Source organism: Mandrillus leucophaeus, unplaced genomic scaffold (assembly GCF_000951045.1).
Source record: "Mandrillus leucophaeus isolate KB7577 unplaced genomic scaffold, Mleu.le_1.0 Scaffold234, whole genome shotgun sequence".
Lineage (NCBI taxonomy): Eukaryota > Metazoa > Chordata > Mammalia > Primates > Cercopithecidae > Mandrillus > Mandrillus leucophaeus.
In genome coordinates this window covers 716,877-733,575 of record NW_012102410.1, presented here as the reverse complement: position 1 = coordinate 733,575, position 16,699 = coordinate 716,877, and the positions used below count along the sequence as shown (strand labels likewise).

Below are 16,699 nucleotides of genomic sequence, written 5' to 3'. Positions count from 1 at the left end.
GGGTGGGGGATGGATGGGGAACCAGGTGTGAGTGGACAGAAGAGGTGTGAGTGGCTGGGTAAGGCCTCCATGGGTATAGGGACAGGGACATTTGCATGGTGTGGGGCAGGTATGTGGGGTAACAGGAGCCTCAGATGGGATTTGACGTTGTCTGTTGGGTTAGGACTTCCACAAGGGGCTGTAGGGGTGCAGTGGGGTGAGAGGTCCTCCCTCTGTGGCTTAACGAGTGAGGCCCTCAGGTATGTTTGGGGGTGAGGGGTTTCCAGTGGGGGCTGGCCCAGTCATCTCCCTCCCAAACAAGGTATGGGTGGCCGGACAAGGGGGATAGATAGATGTGGGGAGGAGTGGAGAAACAGGGAGGAGTGATGGATAGACAGATGGATGAGTGGCTGGTTGCATGGGTGGGTGATGGACAGATGGACGGACAAGACCAGGATCTTCAGGGCATCTTCTTTTTCATCCTCTCCTTCACCCCCTCACCCCCAGCACGCTCCTTTCCTGGCCCTTCCCTGTGTCCACTGTCTCTCCATTCCCATGGCTCTCCCAGCTGGGGCCACCACCGTGTCTCATCTGGACACCTAGGATCACCTTCCGACTGGCCTCTGCTGCCCGCCTCCATCCCGGGCCATTTTCCACTGAGCAGTGGACTGCTCCCCTTACCTTTGCTTTTAGAATGAAAGTCCTCCCCAGGGCTTTGGGCTATGCTCATTTTTTTTTATTTTTTATTTTTTGAGACGGAATCGTGCTCTGCGGCCCAGGCTGGAGTGCAGTGGCGTGATCTTGACTCACTGTAACCTCCATCTCCTGGGTTCAAGTGATTCTCCTGTCCCAGCCTCCTGAGTAGCTGGGACTACAAGACTACACCACCACACCCAGCTAACTTTTGTATTTTTAGTAGAGACAGGGTTTTGCCATGGTGGCCAGGCTGGTCTCAAACTCGTGACTTCAGGTGATCCACCAGCCTTGGCCTCCCAAAGTGCTGGGATTACAGGTGTGAGCCTGACTTAGTCCTGCGCCACTGTCCTCAGCTCTGTGTCCCAGCCACACTGGCCCCCCTGTACTTCCGTGCCCTTCAATAGGTTTGTTCCAGCCTCAGGGCCTCGGCACTAGCCGTCGCCTCTGCCTGGAACGCGCTGCTCCATACCCCTGTATGCCTACCTAGTTAAGTTCTGATCATTCTACAGGGTAGTTCCTCCGGGAAGCCTTCCTGGGTGTCCAAAGCCCAGGCCAGGGTCCTCCCGCAGTGTAGTGTGTCTGCCCAACACGAGCTTTTGCTGGCACTCACTGCTGTCTGCTGCCTTTGTCTTCCCCGTTGGGTTAAGCACTGCGTATGTGAGCAGCACCCAGTGTACCCCATCCCTGTATGTGTCCCAGTACTTAGTGTGGCTGTGCATACAGTAGGCACCAACTAAGTGTATTTAGAACAGTGATGAAAACGAAAGCATAGGTGGGTGGCGGGCAGGCTGGGTGGATGGAAGATGGGCCTCCAGCCATGCTGGGGGAGGGGGTGGCTAGCTAGACTCGGCATCTGTCCCCAGGATGAAGACAAGCCTGAGGATGAGATGGCCCAAAAGCGGGCCAGCCTGCTGGAGCGGCAGCAGCGGCGAGTGGAGGAGGCGCGGCGGCGCAAGCAGTGGCAGGAGGCGGAGAAGGAACAGCGGAGGGAGGAGGCCGCGAGGTGAGACCGGGCCTGCCCAGGTCGGCTGCTCCTTGGCCTGTCTACCACCGCGGACCCCGTGAGTGGTTCTGATGCCGATTCCCTGTGATCTGCAGGCTGGCCCAAGAGGAGGCCCCCAGCCCAGCCCCGCCTGTGTCCGCAGTCCCCGTAGCCCCGATGGCGACCCCAGCCCCTGCTGCCCGGGCTCCAGCTGAGGAGGAGGTGGGTCCCCGGAAGGGGGACTTCACACGGCAGGAGTACGAGCGCCGGGCCCAGCTGAAGCTCATGGACGACCTCGATAAGGTGCTGCGGCCCCGGGCTGCGGGGTCCGGGGGCCCAGGTCGGGGCGGGCGGAGGGCCCCCCGGCCTCGCTCTGGCTGCTGTGACGACTCGGCCTTGGCACGAAGCCCAGCCCGCGGCCTGCTGGGTGAGGACCCTTGAGGGACGGGGCCTGCCCAGTGCCCTTTCCGGGGCTCACTGGGTGAGGCCCCCGTGAGTAAGGGGGGAGGGGGAGGGAGATGTAAGCAGGGGTGCAGGGAGGGGACGGGTATGTGGGGTGACAGGGGGCCTCTGGGTGTCTCTTGGGTAAAGACTTCCATAGGGGGCTGGGCACGGTGGCTCATGCCTGTAATCCCAGCACTTTGGGAGGCTGAGGCGCATGGCTCACAAGTCAGGAGTTCAAGACCAGCCTGGCCAACATGGTGAAACCCCATCTCTATTAAAAATACAAAAATTAGCCGGGCATGGTGGCACGCCTGTAGTCCCAGCTACTCGGGAGACAGAGGCAGGAGAATCGCTTGAGCCTGGGAGGTGGAGGTTGCGGTGAGCCAAGATTGCACCACTGTACTCCAGCCTGGGCAACAGAGCGAGACTCCGTCTCAAAAAAAAAAAAAAAACTTCCATAGGGATGTGGGGTACAGTGGGGTGAGGGGTCTTTCTTCTGTGGCTTAATGGATAACCTTTGGGAATATGGGGTGAGGTGTTGCCAGTAGGGGCTGACCCAGTGCTGCTCCCCACCACCTGCTGGGCAGAGCATCCTCCCTCATAGGGGGCCCTCCATAGGGGGCTGCAGAGGGCCGACGGGTCTTGGGCAGGGCTGACTCCTCCTGTGTTCCCCCCAAAGCCTGCTGGACCGGGTGTTGTGGAGGACAGGGGGCTTCTGGTGGGCACTGACCTGCACTTTCTGTCCCCAGGCTCTCGGCTGAGCAAAATCTATTCCCAGTCCACCCTGTCACTGTCCACTGTGGCCAACGAGGCCCACAATAACCTCGGGGTGAAGAGGCCCACGTCTCGGTGAGTTCAGCCTGCACGGCTGGGGGGGGTGGTCATGTGCTGGGTGGCCTCTCAGAGCCTGGGAGGTGTGCAGACATCTGGGTGAACCTCCAGGGCGGTATGGCTCGAGAGTATGGATATGCCATGAAGAGATGGAGGGACGCCTGTGGGCACGTGTGCATGGGGGATAGTCTGTACCTGGCAGACAGGACCCAAGCGTGTGCCTCGGTGCACCTGAGTGCCGGGTGTTCCTGAGGGAGGAGGACAGGATGGCGCGCTGCATGGACTTGTAGTGTATACTGCCTCCTCTGCAGTGTGTGGGGCTCACCTTTTCATTTTTTGTTTTTTTGAGAGGGAGTCTCACTCTGTCGCCCAGGCTGGAGTGCAGTGGTGCAATCTTGGCTCACTGCAACCTCTGCCTTCTGGGTGCAAGCGATTCTCATGCCTCAGCCTCCCGAGTAGCTGGGGTTACCTGTGCCTGTAGAGACGAGGTCTCATCATGTTGGCCACGCTGGCCTCAAACTCTTGACCTCAACTGATCTGCCCGCCTTGGCCTCCCAAAGTGCTGGGATTATAGGCGTGAGCCACGATGCCCAGCCATGGCCCTTCTTTTCCTTGGCCCCTCTTCACCTCGGGAAGCTTCCCATCTCTGACCACACCTCCATCCCATCCTTCCCCCACTGCAGGGCTCCCTCCCCGTCGGGTCTCATGTCCCCAAGCCGCCTGCCTGGAAGCCGCGAACGGGACTGGGAAAATGGCAGCAATGCCTCCTCCCCAGCGTCAGTGCCCGAGTACACAGGTGAGCGGGGGCTCTGGGTGATGTGGGGAGCAACAGGCGCCCTCCTCCATGGCCCCTGCTCATTCCTGCTGTCCCTGGCCGCCCCCCTCCCCGCCCCGCCCCCGCCTCACTCTCTAGGTCCACGGCTGTACAAGGAGCCCAGCGCCAAGTCTAACAAGTTCATCATCCACAACGCCCTGTCACACTGCTGCCTGGCGGGCAAGGTGAACGAACCGCAGAAGAACCGCATTCTGGAGGTGAGCCCGCCCACACGTGGGAGTTGGGGGCTGGCGGGTGGGTAGGTGGCCTGGCTTGGCCGGCTGACCATTTCCGGCACTCCTGCCCAGGAAATCGAGAAAAGCAAGGCCAACCACTTCCTGATCCTCTTTCGCGACTCGAGCTGCCAGTTCCGGGCACTCTACACGCTGTCGGGGGAGACGGAGGAGCTGTCGCGGCTGGCGGGGTACGGGCCCCGGACCGTCACGCCCGCCATGGTGGAAGGCATCTACAAGTACAACTCGGACCGCAAGCGCTTCACCCAGATCCCCGCCAAGACCATGTCCATGAGCGTCGATGCCTTCACCATCCAGGGACACCTCTGGCAGGGCAAGAAACCCACCACTCCCAAGAAGGGCGGCAGCACCCCCAAATAGCCCCACCCGGGCAGTCCACGGGCCGGGCCCTGTGTGCTGTGGCCGCCGCCCCCCGGAGGACAGTCAGTCGGTATTCCTGGGTCCTGTCTGTCCCCAGCCGTGTCTGGGTGGGGCTGGAGTCTCCACCCTCTGACTTTGAGTCCAGTCCTGCTGTGGGGGCTGAGCTGGGAGGTTCAGGGACTCAGGGCTCAGCTCAGTCTCCTTGTCTGTCCTCCCCCACTTCTTGAATAAAATAATTTAAAGAGAAGTTGAGCCTTGTCCCCTCCGAGGCTGGCCAGGGTCCCACACTCCCTGGCTATGTTTTCAGTCTCCTGTTCTTTCTCGAACCCACTCGTGTCTTCAACCCCCATAATCCCCTAAAGCAGCTTCAGCCAGGGTCTGAGGGCCCCACCTTCCTGCCATCACCCCTAGCCCCCCACCAGGGCTGTTTCGAAGCTGCCTCTTAACTGATCTCTCCGGCTCCAGGCTTCCGACTGGCCCTGCAGCCTCGGCCACCCCCACTTGCTGGATTCTCCTCTTCTGTGTGGCTGTTACGGGCCCTAACCAGTGTTTGGCCTGGGGCCAACTTCTAACTTGATCTTGTCTACCCTGGCCAGCCTGGTGTTTTCAGGCCTGGCATCTACCTCTGGGCCAGCGATTCCGGGTTTGAGAGCTGACAATCCGGTTGCCCCCCTTGGCATTGCCTGGGTGTCTCAGATGCAAAGCCTGCCCTGCAACCCAGGCTGGCACTGGCTTCCCAGCTGCCGCCCAGTTCTACGAAGCTCGGCCCTCCCCTCCTGTCTCACTCACTTCTCTCCAGCCCTGTCACCTCCCCGCAAAGTCCAAGCCAATGGCCTGGGCCTCCCCATGTCCCCAGCTGCCTCCTGCCCACACAGCAGCCTGTGTAACCCGTCCGAAGCACAAATCTGATTATATCCCTTGATGCTTAAAACCCCTTAATAGCCTAGAGTCCACTAATGGCTTCCCAGGCTTAGGACTAAGGACCACGCCCTGGTCTGGGGCAGTGCACGAGGTCTGGCACCCAGCCCCCCTCCAGGCACAGAAGCGTCTTACTAATCAGTTCCCAGAGCTGGGCCAGAGCCTGCCTGACTCCAAGACTCGAGGGCAAGGGCCAGTCCCTGGTGGGGAGCAGAGAGCGGGTGCCACCCCAGGGAGGGGGTAGCTGCCTGGTGCCACACAAGGCCTCTGAGAGGCAGGGGCTAGCAAGACCTGGGCAGTCGGGCCGGACTGCCCTTCCCAGGCTGCAGAGGCTCAAGGAAGTTTCCGGGCAGGACCCACTCCAAGGCCCCAGGCAGCGGAGGGACTGGCCTCTCGAGTCCAGAACTGGCTCTGCGGGGTGAGGCCGGGTGGCGTCTGGCCTAGGGCCCAGCCGCCCCACCTCCCACAGCAGCCAATCCGGGCCCAGGGCCAGGCACTCCTGAGCTGCCCTCCCTCGGGCACCTGGGCAGCAGGAAGGAGGCTCAAACCTTGATGTACAAACGTGGCTGTATTGGGGAGGGGAGCGGGGGACGGGTCAGTCTTCCTTCAGGCTGCCGAACACGGCGGCTGGCACGCTCTGCTGCTCCAGCCGAACCTCTGTGGGGAAGGCGGGAGCCAGTCACCCTCCTGGCGGTGGCCTGTCCCCGGAGGCCTGCCCTGGCCCTGCCCCCATCCCCATCCCCGCCAGGCCTCACCGTTGGGCTCCAGGTCCATCTCGTCCTCGTCCTCGTCCTCGCCCAGCTGGATCTCCTCGGGGTTGACCTGCTGTGCCAGCTCCGCCAGCTCCTCCCGAGAGGCGTCACTCCTGGGGACAGGCCAAGCTGCCTCAGTTCCCCACCCTAGGCCCCCTCGGGACCTGTCCCAGTCCTGTCCCATCCCAGGATCCACCCTCACCTCACGAACAGGATCTTGCTCTGGGCACGCGAGGGCTGGTCGCGCTCCGCCTCAGCCGCCAGCTGCTCTGCCCGCTGTTCCAGCAGCTTCATGTCGTCCATGCCGCTCTGCCCGGGGGCCAGGTCAGACACTAGGGGGCGGGAGCAGGGGGTCAGCACCACGGGGGCCCCTACCACACATCAGATGCCACACTGTCCCAGTCCCCCAGGCAATGGTTCAGCCCTCAAGGAGGTTCCCATCAGGACCTGAGGCTCCAGACCCAGAAAGCCCAGGTCAGGCCGGGCTGAGATGCCCTGGATCAGGGACCCAGCCAGCCGGGGCGGCTCACCGGTGCCCGTGGCACTGCCGGAGACCTTGAGCATCTGCGAGGCCATGAAGTTGACCTGTGTGTTGTACGTGGCCTGCACGCTGCGCCGGATACGCAGCATCTCCTTGATGGTGTCCTCGTTGCCGTGCCGGACCTCGAAGTCCTTCCACGTCTGCCAGAACGCGCCGGTCGTCTGTGTGGGGGGCAGGGCAGGGCAGGGGTGGGTGTGTGTGCCCGTGAGGTGGCTGACTCTGCCACACCCCCAACCCTGATGCCCATCCCTCCCCAACCCCCAGCCCTACCCGGGGGTCACAGATCTGGGAGCAGAAGCTGTAGATGGCCCGGGCGCGGTCGATCTCCCCGAGCTTGCACTCCATATCTGCAAACCGCAGGCACATCTCACGCGCGTGCTCGTCCGACAGCACCTGGACACCAGGGTTGGGGAGGCCAGGAATGAGGCCAGGGTAGGTCGGGGCTCCCAACACACCATGGCCATCCCTGTGCTTCCAGAAGGCTCCTCCCCAGCCCCTCCCACCTGCCTGGACCCCTTCCATCTGCTCAGGGACCTCCGGCCCCGGCCTGGACTCCCGCAGTGGGTACCTCAATGGCCTTCTGGTAGATGCCGCGAGTGTGCGTGACCCCATAGATCTCGGCCGCCCGCTTGATGTAGATGTTGAACATGTCATACTGCTGGGCGGGCTCCACAGCCCTGGTGGCACGCTCGTACACGGCCATGGCATGCCGAGCCAGGCCCCACTCCTCCTCCAGCTGTGCGTACAGCAGGTACAAGGCTGGGCGGGGCAGAGGGAAGAGGGAAGCACGGTCAGCCAGGACCAGGCAGAAACCCAGCCCGCCTGCCCTCCCATGCCGTCTGCCCGCCTCACTCTTGGCATATTTTGGGGGACAGCCATCCAGAGCCTGTTCAAACAGGTCCCGCGCCCGCTCCAGCTTGCGGCCCCCATAGCGGGCAATGAATTTGGTCAGGTAGGTGCTCCAGATGTCGGACACGTTGGGCCACTTAAACAGCGAGATGCCGCGCTCGTACGCCTGTTACCAGAGGGACGGTCATACGTAAGAGTCTGTAGGTAGAGACCACCAGGCACCCGGGATGTCCTTGGGTGACGTCTGTAGGGAGCCCGCTGGGGTCTCCCTCGGGGCCCTTCCCTGTCCCTAATGGCAGTTGTTGGGGTCTGTCCTCTGCACTGTCTCCCTCTGCGAGAACCCCAAGAACAGGGGTGCAATGGGACCTGCTAAGCAGTCTGACCCCATAGGAGGTGACGTGATGGGGGACGGGTGAAGGTGGGTGGCTCCCCAGCTCCGCTGATACTGGCTGCCCATCCCCAGGGAGAAGGCCATAACCCCAGGCAGAGGGGCAGGCAGCAGCACACATGTGCATGTACGACCTCCCCATTTGTGTATCTGTAAAATGCCCACACGATCCATAGAAACACACACAAACATGACTGCTCCGGCCGCGGGACAGGGCCTTGCCATGGAGACACACAACCCACCCCATGGACCCCACAAGCCATCTCCTGAGCAGCGGGGCAGGGACAGCCCGCACATACTGGCACCAACACCCTCCCCACAAGTCACGGGTGCACACGGAAGTAGAACTCCGTGCCTGCTGTTGAATGAACTGTGCCCCGCCACAACATTCATATGCTGAAATCTTAACCCCCAGTACCTCAGAAGGTAGATTCGTTTGAAGATGAGATCACTAAGTTAAACTGAGGTCGTTAGGGGCCGCCTAATCCATTATGACTGATGTCCTTTTAAGAAGAGGAAATTTCGAAAGTGACACACACAAAAAGAAGGCTACACAAAGACACAGGGAGAAGGTGGCTGCCTATAAGCTAAGGAGAGAGGCCTCGGGAGGAACCAGCCCTGCCCACGCCTCCATCCTGGACTTTCAGCCTCCAGGACAGGGAGAAGCTGAATCTCTGTTGTTTAAATCACCCAGTCTGTATACTGTGTCACACAAGCCCCAGCGGACTTGTAAGGTGCCGAGGCTCCCTGGGGGAGGGGACACCACCATCAGGGGCCTCCGGGTCTGCCCCAGCCCCTCACCTTGAAGCTCTCCTCAAAGTACTTGTGCTCCTCCAGGAACATGGCATAGTTGATGACGATCTGGGGTGTCGCGATGCGCAGGTCCAGGATGCGGTCATACACGGCTTTGGTGGACTATGGGGGCGGGGATGGGGACAGGTCAGAGGTGGTTCTGCAGCTGAATCTGGGGCCCCGTCCCTCCCCAGCCACAGGCAGCTCACCTGGAAGGTGCCAAGGCTCTCCTCCAGGTCGGCGAGCATGGACCAGACCTTCAGCGACTTGTACACGCGGTTCTGCACGGGCTCTGAGCCATCAAAGTACTCGGCCCGGCGGGCAGGCAGCGCCGTGGCCTTCTGCAGGGGCAGACAGTGGCCGGGGAGGCGCTCAGGGGCTGTCCTGGGCCCCGGCCGTACAACCTGCAGCCCCCACCCCACAACCTGGGCCTGTTCTCACTCGCAGCAGCCGCAAGGCCTCATCGTAGTTCTCGTGTCGGAGCTCCAACTCCCCGCACTGACACCACACGCTTGCCAGGTCATCCACCTGCTTGAAGTTCACCTTGGTGGCCTTCTCCAGGATGACACGGGCCTGCAAGGGCACGCAGAGGCCAGGCTGAGACCCTGCCCGCCTGGACAGCCCCCATCACCAAGGGTCAGAAAGGCGACCGTGCTCACAAACGTACAGGCAAACATATGTGCATACACACAGGCACACACGTGTGCACACACATGCATGCACCCAAACATGCACACACATGCACACACGCACACATCCATGCACACACACGTGCGCACAGGCACACGCACATACATGCACACATACAAGCACACACGTGCATGTGCACATACATGAACACACATGCACACACATATACGGGCACACACGCATGCACACACATGAACACACAGGCACACATACATGCACACATATACGAGCACACACATGCACGCACACATGCATGAACACAGGCACACACATACATACACATACGAGCACACATGCATGCACACATACATGAACACACAGGCACACATACATGCACACACATGCATGCACACATACATGAACACAAAGGCACACGCACATACATGCATACACATACGAACACACACATGCATGCACACATACGTGAACACACAGGCACACGCACATATATGCACACACACACGAACACACGCATGCACACATACATGAACACACTGGCACACACATGTATACGCATACGAGCACACATGCATGCACACATACATGAACACACAGGCACACACACATGCATGCACACATACATGAACACAGGCACACACACATGCATGCACACATACATGAACACAGGCACACGCACATACATGCACACACATACGAGCACACACATGCATGCACACATGAACACACCGGCACACACACATGCATACACATACGAGCACACATGCATGCACACATACATGAACACACAGGCGCACACACACATGCATGCACACATACATGAACACAGGCACACGCACATACATGCACACACATACGAGCACACGCATGCACACACACATGAACACACAGGCACACGCAGCAGGGTGCTCACATCGTCCAGCTGCCCGTTGTCCTCATAAAACTTGGCAAACGCCACCCACAGAGTGTGGGGCTTGCCTGTGGCCTTGAAGGGGTCCACCGTCTGCACAGCCTCTGTGTAGGTGTTGATGATCTGGAGACAGGAGAGAGGAGGTCATATGGGACTCAGGACCCTGCAGATGAGTGTCGGGGCAGAGCTGTGGCTCTGAGGGGCGGGGCCTGGAGGGTGCTGTGGTCCCTGTCAGGAGAGGCCAGGAGGGAAATGTGGCCCCTGCCAAGGGTCAGGACCAAGAGAGAGCTGTGGCCCCCCAAGGGGCGGGGTCAGGAGAGCTGTGGCCCCCCAAGGGGCGGGGTCAGGAGAGCTGTGGCCCTAATGGGCGGGGCCGGGAGAGAGCTGTGGCGCTCCAAAGGGTGGGGCCCAGAGGGAGTTGTGGCCCTCCAAGGGGTGGGCCCAGAGGGAGCTGTGGCTCTGAGGGGCGGGGCTACAGCAGGACGAGAACCCCGAGAACACGGGTGGAATGGGACCTACTAAGCACAGTCAGGCCCCAGGAGGTGACATTATGGGTGAAGGTGGGTGGCTCCCCAGTTCTGCAGGAAATGGGCCCTCAGGGGCAGGACCGGGGCAGGCTTCACGCACCTCCCGGGGGCGGCCCTGGTGCAGGGCGACACGCTTGTGCCACTCGTGCACGTGGTGTGGGTTCTGGCGCAGCAAGACGCTGTTGAGCAGCAGGGGACGTCGGCTGATGAGCTGCTCGAAGCGGGCCAGGCGCAGCTCCAGGTCCACATCGTCTGGGAGCCGCAAGGGGAGTTCGTGAGGGGCTGAGACCCAGGATGCAGGGCCCCGAACGCCGCCGCCTCTGCTCCCTGCCCTCACTCCGCTCCAGCCCCCAGCCAAGTGCTCTGGGCCCTAGACACTCAGCTCGGGTGTGCACCTGAGCCCCACCCCCAGCCACTGAGGATACTCCTCCTACCCCCACTGTTCCCCTAGCCCTCCTGCCCTGCCAGGCTCTGGTCCAGGCCTGAGATATGTCCCCATTCCTGGCTCCTCCAAGACCCCCACAACCCCTGCATTCACCCAGCCTCCTTCCCTGCTGGCCCCCAGCTGAGCCTCCTGGGGTTGCCCCACCTGAGATGTGCCCCGCCCCCACCCGCTGATGTCCACTCAGCTCTCTCCCCACCAGCCGGGGCCCCCAGAGGCTCACCCTCCTCCTCGCGCCCCAGCTCTGAGGCGGTCTCCATCTTTGCGGCGATCATGCTCTCCTCAAACTGGGCATAGCTGTCAAACACCTGTGTGAAGTCCCGCACGGTCATCACCGTCCGGATGGCCTCCTCGTACACATCCCGAGCCTGTGGGGACCCAGGGAAGGGGAGGTGAGAGGAAAGTGACGCAGGGGACAGGCAGCAGCACTCTTAGCACCAGCCCCAATCTGGAACCCCTGGGGCCTCCCGGGGGCCCATCCAGCACCTCCAGGCAGTGATCCCAGGACAGAGTGTCAGTAGAGGCTTCTGACCCCCACCCTGCCCTGCACTGCCAGGGTGATCTTGGGAGCTTCAGGACCCCCTTAGTAAACCGGGCGACTGCTCTTTGTGCACAGTGACCTCAGGCTCAACTGAGACACGTGTGTGAAGCACTTGGCACCCAATAGGTGGCCAAAACCCCCCCAGCGCCTATGGGTCCACCCTGCAGGGACCCTTGCCTCAGCTCATTCTCCGAGGGCTCAGAGTTGGCTCCAAAGTGCCCCTCTGGCTTGCCTGACCCTCTTCCCCAGCCTGCCTGTCCCCTACCTGGCTCACCCACCCCAGCTCAGGCCCACTCTCCACCCAGCCCTGAGGGGTCTCGCCCTGCTGCCTCCAGCAGCCTTGGCCTACATGTGCCCCTGGAAGGGGCGCTGGGAAGCACATACCATCCACACCCCACTGGCAGCTCCCCTAGTCAGCAGCACGGCCAGCCCATTTGGCTTTCGAGGCTCCCAACCTATCTTCCCCGGCTTCCTGTGCCTCCCTGCTCTCAGCTCCAGCCCCCTCCGCACCCACCTGCCCCCAGACCGTCCGCTGAGCTTGCCACTCCACCGCCTACCAATAGCCATAGTCAGCTAACCCGAGGGAGAGGCCCTCACACCACGTATCTCCTCAGTGCTGTGCCTGCGTCACCGTGCTGATTGGTGACAGGCAGTAACTGTCACCCTGATTGTACAAATGAGGACACCCAGCCTTAGTGGGGCCAAGGCCACACAGCCAGAGGGTGAACCCTGAACGCAAGTATGGCTGACTCCAAGCTTGGTGGGCTTGCGGGCAGGAGTGTCTCCCTCCCGTCACCAGGACGGCTATCGTGTGCAGGGACACGCATGTCTGTCACAAATGGCACTTTTTTTTTTTTTTTGAGATGGAATCTCGCTCTGCCACCCAGGCTGGAGTGTAGTGGCGTGATCTCGGCTCACTGCAACCTCCACCTCCCAAGTTCAAGTGATTCTCCTGCCTCAGCCTCCCGAATAGCTGGGATTATGGGTGCCCGCCACCATATCTGACCAATTTTTGTATTTTTAGTAGAGATGGGGTTTTGCCATGTTGGCCAGGCTGGTCTTGAAGCACTGACCTCAAGTGATTCTACTGCCTCGGCCTCCCCAAGTGCTGGGATGACAGGTGTGAGCCACCGTGCCCAGCCATAAATGGCACATGTTTTCTGCCTGTGTATGTGTCAACATATATCCCCAAGTGTCGGAGGGAGACCCCACCCCGAACCCAGAGCCCCGTGTGCCAGTACGCACCTTCTCGAAGTGGCCGCTGCGGATGTAGTAGTCAGCGAGCGAACACCAGAGCTTGCCCAGCTGGTCGGTGAAGCGGGTGAGGCCCCCACGGATGATGGCGTCCACATTGAGGGACTGTACCTTGTCCGGGTTCTGGGAGATGAGGTCGCACAGCTCGTGCCACAGCTGCAGGGCATGGGGCAGCGGGGGGAGAGTCTCAGGCTCAGTCACGGAGGGGGGTGGCCCTCCCACCCACTCGGCTCCCAGCAGGCCTACCTGGTAGTTGGACTTGCCGGCCTTAGACACGAAACGCTCGTCGTTCACCACAGTGGCCAGGCGCTGTGCGGCCTCATCCAGCCGGTCACTTGACTTGAGGTACTCAATGTACTCCTCTGCACTCTCGGGACTCAGCTGGGGACCGACCCACCCCTCAGGCAGTCAGTGGGGCGGCAGGGCTATGCCCACCTCCCGATTCAGTGGCTTTGGGGTGCCCCCCACCCATTTACAACTGTCTTGGGCAAAAGCAAGCCCTGTCAAACCAGCCTCAGCCCCACTGGTCCAGCCCGGTTCCAAGTGCTCTAGCCTTGGCCCCGCTGGGTTAGGCTCAACCCTCTATGGGTCCTGCCTGGGCTCCACTGGTCCAGCCTCAGTCCTGACTAGACCAGCTGCGGACCTTTTGGATTAGCCTTGACCTGCAACGGCACAACCTTGACTGCAGTGGTCCAGTCTCAGCCCCAAAGGTCCAGCCTTGATCCTTTTGGGTTAGAATTGACCCCCAACCCACAATGGATGCAGCCTTGGCTCCACTGGTCCAGCCTCAGTCCTGACTAGCCTTGGCCCCTTTGGGTCAGCCTTGATCCCATGGGTCCAGCCTTGACTATAGTGCCCAGCCTGGGCCCCACAGGTCTAGCCTCAGTCCTGACTGGTCCAGCTTAGAATCCAAATGTCACAGAACAGATACTGTGAGTTTGAGCAAACCACGCCCCACTCCCGCCCAGCTGATGCTTCCACTCTCCACCCTGCCTGCTTCTCCCCACCTCCTATTCCTGGCCCTCATCATGGCTGTGGTTTTACTCTAGTTCATGCCATCAGCTCACATACATCCGTCTTCCTAGTTAGACTAAAAGCTCCGTGCAGGTAGGGAGTGTCTTAGCCACACTGTCCTCAGCACCCATCTCTATACCTAATGTGAAACTGGCATGAGCAAACTATTTGGAAAATAAAGACATGAATCACGGACAAGACATATGCATCTCCTGGTGCCTCTTCCCACATCCGGTCTGCTGGGTGACATCCTACACGGAGCTAGTGTCACAGTGAGGCAGTTTCTGGAAACTAACCTGGGGAACCAGCGTACCTGCTGGGCTCACCTTGAGGAAGCGCCGATAGCCTCGCACAGCTGTCTCGGGCAGTGGGTGTGAGCGCAGGAAGCGCAGATACAGGGGCCAAATTCGAGAGTGCTGCGTGATGGGCAGTGCCCGGAGGGCACGGTCGAAGGTGCGGCGGGTATGTGTGACGCGCCCCTGGTCCATGAGGAACTGGCAGTAATCTAGCCACAGACGGGGCATCTGGGGGTGTGGGGAGAGGCGGCTGGGGCTAAGCCACGGACTCCATGGCCTAGCCACAGACACTTGATGTCCTGTGGCTGAGTCACACCTGGGGCCTCCACATAAATGCAGCAGGACCCAGAAACCCCCAGCTCCAGGACTGAGTCCAGCCCAACTTCCCATGCACAGAAGCAACAGGATTCCAGGCCCCCATCCCTAACATGCTGAGCCCAGCCCCGTCCCTACCCCACCCACCACCATGGACTGAGCCCCCCCTCCCGATTTATCCCCTCGCCTAGCCCCAAACCTTGTGCATGAACACAAAGGCCCTCTCATGACAGTTGTTGACATCTTCGTAGGCGGGGTCGGTCACACAGCGATGCTTCACCTGTGCCCGACGTGCCTTCAGGTATCGGTACCAGAGTTTGTAGCTGGGGAACAGGAGGGGACAGATGCTGATCGGTCAGCTTTATGGACCCCCCCAGAACCATCTGCCCTGCCCCTGTTGGCAAATGTGGGTGTGGGAGGGGTCACATGTCTCAGCAATGACAGGGACAGACTGGGACATCAGAGGAGGTGTGCTGACCCACCAAGGGATGTACAGGTCAGTGATGGGACACAAAGCAATCACCTGGGACCTACTTGGCAGTTTTGTTATAACTGGACCGGGGGGGCAGGGGCTGGTGGGCAGGGTAGCTGGAGCCATTCCCACCTGCAAGGTAGCAGCTTGAGTGCCCGCTCATATAGCTGATTGAGCCTGGGCTTCGGGGCGCCCTGTTTGAACTCGATGTAGCGAAGCCAGCATTTGACAGAGAACTGGTTCCGCATGATTTCCTCCTCATAGGGGAGGTCCTCTTCCTCCTGCCAGGGCCAGGGAATGGGGCGAAGAGAGGTCTACCCTCAGAGCCTGCGTGCGGCACCACCCCACTACTGGGGCTCAGGTCCAAACTCTGGACTTTTACCCAGATCCCACCACCCACCAAGGAAGTCAGGTCACCAGATGCCCAGACACCAAACCAGGCACCAAACCAGATGCCCAGACACCAAGACACTGGCCCAGACCTTTACCCCTCAGAATTCAACTACCCAAAATTGAACCCAAATCATCAGACTTCTCAGTTATTAGGGCTCTGGGCCAGGCATGAGTCCACATCACCACTCGCTTTCTGCCCCAAATGGTCAGACTCCTTAGCTACCAAGGCCCTGGCCCAGATGCCAGGCTTCTGTCCTGGACACCAGACCCCACTTCTTCAAAACATGCCTCTTCCCAGACACCAGGCCTTTGGCCCCTCAGGCTCCCACTGTCACCAACTGATCCATTTCCACTCCAGGCCCAGACGACCAGATCTTCACCCCAGCCACCAGGGCTCTCAGGTCCAGATTTCAAGCCACTGGCCCCACCCCCAGGATCCCACTAGCCAGCATCTAGCTCAACTCTGCCCCAGAAGTTAAAAGCTAAGCCTTTATCTCGTAAGAGCAGTTATACACCAGAAGCCAAGCCTTTAACTCTGCACACCAAGAATCTGGTGAAGATGTCACGCCTCTACTCCAGCCAATAAGCATTTCATTGGCCATTGCCTGACAAGCTCCACAACACCAGGGTTCTTCTAGCCTGGCCACCACCCCCAGAAACTGTCATGCCGCAGTCCAGACCTAGAGACCGCTATCTAGAAAACCAAGCCTTCATTCTAGAAACCGAAGCCCTGGCCTCGTAATCACGCCTTTACTTCAGACACCGGTCTTCACTTCTCAAGGTTCAATTATGCGGTCTCCTTCCTCTCCCATTCCCTGCAAGCCCCCATTTCCGCCCCTGGCTCGGGAGGCTAGACGCTTTCCTTCGACAGTAGTTTTCTACTCAGACCCTAAGACACAACACCGTATTTTTTACTCCTGGCCAGTTAGGTGTGGACATCACAATCCGGTCTCTGGCCCGTTAAGGTCCCCAATCCTTGGCCTGGCAATTTTGGCCTAAATCCCCTTAGCGACCCGGCCCCGATCCCCTGCGGCGTCCAGGTCCCAATGCCCCAACGCAGGCCACCCCTGGCTCCTCTGTGGACTCACGAAGACAAGGTCCGGCCGCTCGGGCCGCGAGAGTCGCGCCATCACCACCATTTTCCTGGATGCCCAGGTACAGGCGAGAGTCGCGCGCTTATGACATCTACCACTGACGGCCCGCCCCTCCGGGCCAGACCCGTTTTCTATTGGTTAAATCCTTTTTGACGGACAGGCTCACGTTCTTGACTTCGTTTCGAAGACGCCA

General features: G+C 60.3%; 3 protein-coding genes across 3 annotated transcripts in view; 2 read left to right on the top strand and 1 right to left on the bottom strand.

The window, feature by feature from the left end:
- Window positions 1-4,612, top strand: part of CAMSAP3 (calmodulin regulated spectrin-associated protein family, member 3) — a 16,957-nt gene extending 12,345 nt beyond the window's left edge. The window contains exons 12-17 of the mRNA XM_011982056.1: window positions 1,516-1,678; window positions 1,774-2,084; window positions 2,851-2,950; window positions 3,616-3,728; window positions 3,846-3,964; window positions 4,055-4,612. Of these exons, the coding sequence (XP_011837446.1) occupies window positions 1,516-1,678; window positions 1,774-2,084; window positions 2,851-2,950; window positions 3,616-3,728; window positions 3,846-3,964; window positions 4,055-4,360 (1,112 nt within the window). The 3' untranslated portion in view covers window positions 4,361-4,612. The remainder of the gene's footprint in view (window positions 1-1,515; window positions 1,679-1,773; window positions 2,085-2,850; window positions 2,951-3,615; window positions 3,729-3,845; window positions 3,965-4,054) is intronic.
- A 387-nt stretch (window positions 4,613-4,999) lies between these two features.
- Window positions 5,000-16,699, top strand: part of STXBP2 (syntaxin binding protein 2) — a 29,236-nt gene continuing 17,536 nt past the window's right edge. Inside the window, exons 1-2 of the mRNA XM_011982039.1 lie at window positions 5,000-5,003; window positions 7,358-7,361. The gene's annotated coding sequence lies outside the window, so the exon portion shown is untranslated. The remainder of the gene's footprint in view (window positions 5,004-7,357; window positions 7,362-16,699) is intronic.
- On the bottom strand, window positions 5,828-16,607 carry XAB2 (XPA binding protein 2). Its single transcript, XM_011982034.1, has 19 exons — window positions 16,501-16,607; window positions 15,152-15,300; window positions 14,747-14,870; window positions 14,263-14,460; window positions 13,169-13,303; window positions 12,914-13,078; window positions 11,351-11,495; window positions 10,786-10,937; window positions 10,162-10,281; window positions 9,042-9,173; window positions 8,810-8,941; window positions 8,610-8,723; window positions 7,424-7,586; window positions 7,140-7,330; window positions 6,842-6,964; window positions 6,561-6,732; window positions 6,233-6,362; window positions 6,034-6,143; window positions 5,828-5,935 (listed from the first exon to the last, which is right to left on the bottom strand). The coding sequence occupies exons 1-19, from the start codon at window positions 16,549-16,551 to the stop codon at window positions 5,874-5,876; spliced, it is 2,568 nt and encodes an 855-aa protein (XP_011837424.1). The 5' UTR covers window positions 16,552-16,607; the 3' UTR covers window positions 5,828-5,873.

Bases quoted from the DNA above. Each gene is read 5' to 3' on its own strand.
- XAB2 (XM_011982034.1), bottom strand. From the start codon at position 16,551: ATGGTGGTGATGGCGCGACTCTCGCGGCCCGAGCGGCCGGACCTTGTC. The intron at 13,079-13,168 runs GTAGGCCTGCTG...CATGCCCTGCAG, and splicing joins CCGGCAAGTCCAACTACCAG to CTGTGGCACGAGCTGTGCGA. The intron at 7,587-8,609 runs GTGAGGGGCTGG...CTCTGGTAACAG, and splicing joins ACTTTGAGGAGAGCTTCAAG to GCGTACGAGCGCGGCATCTC.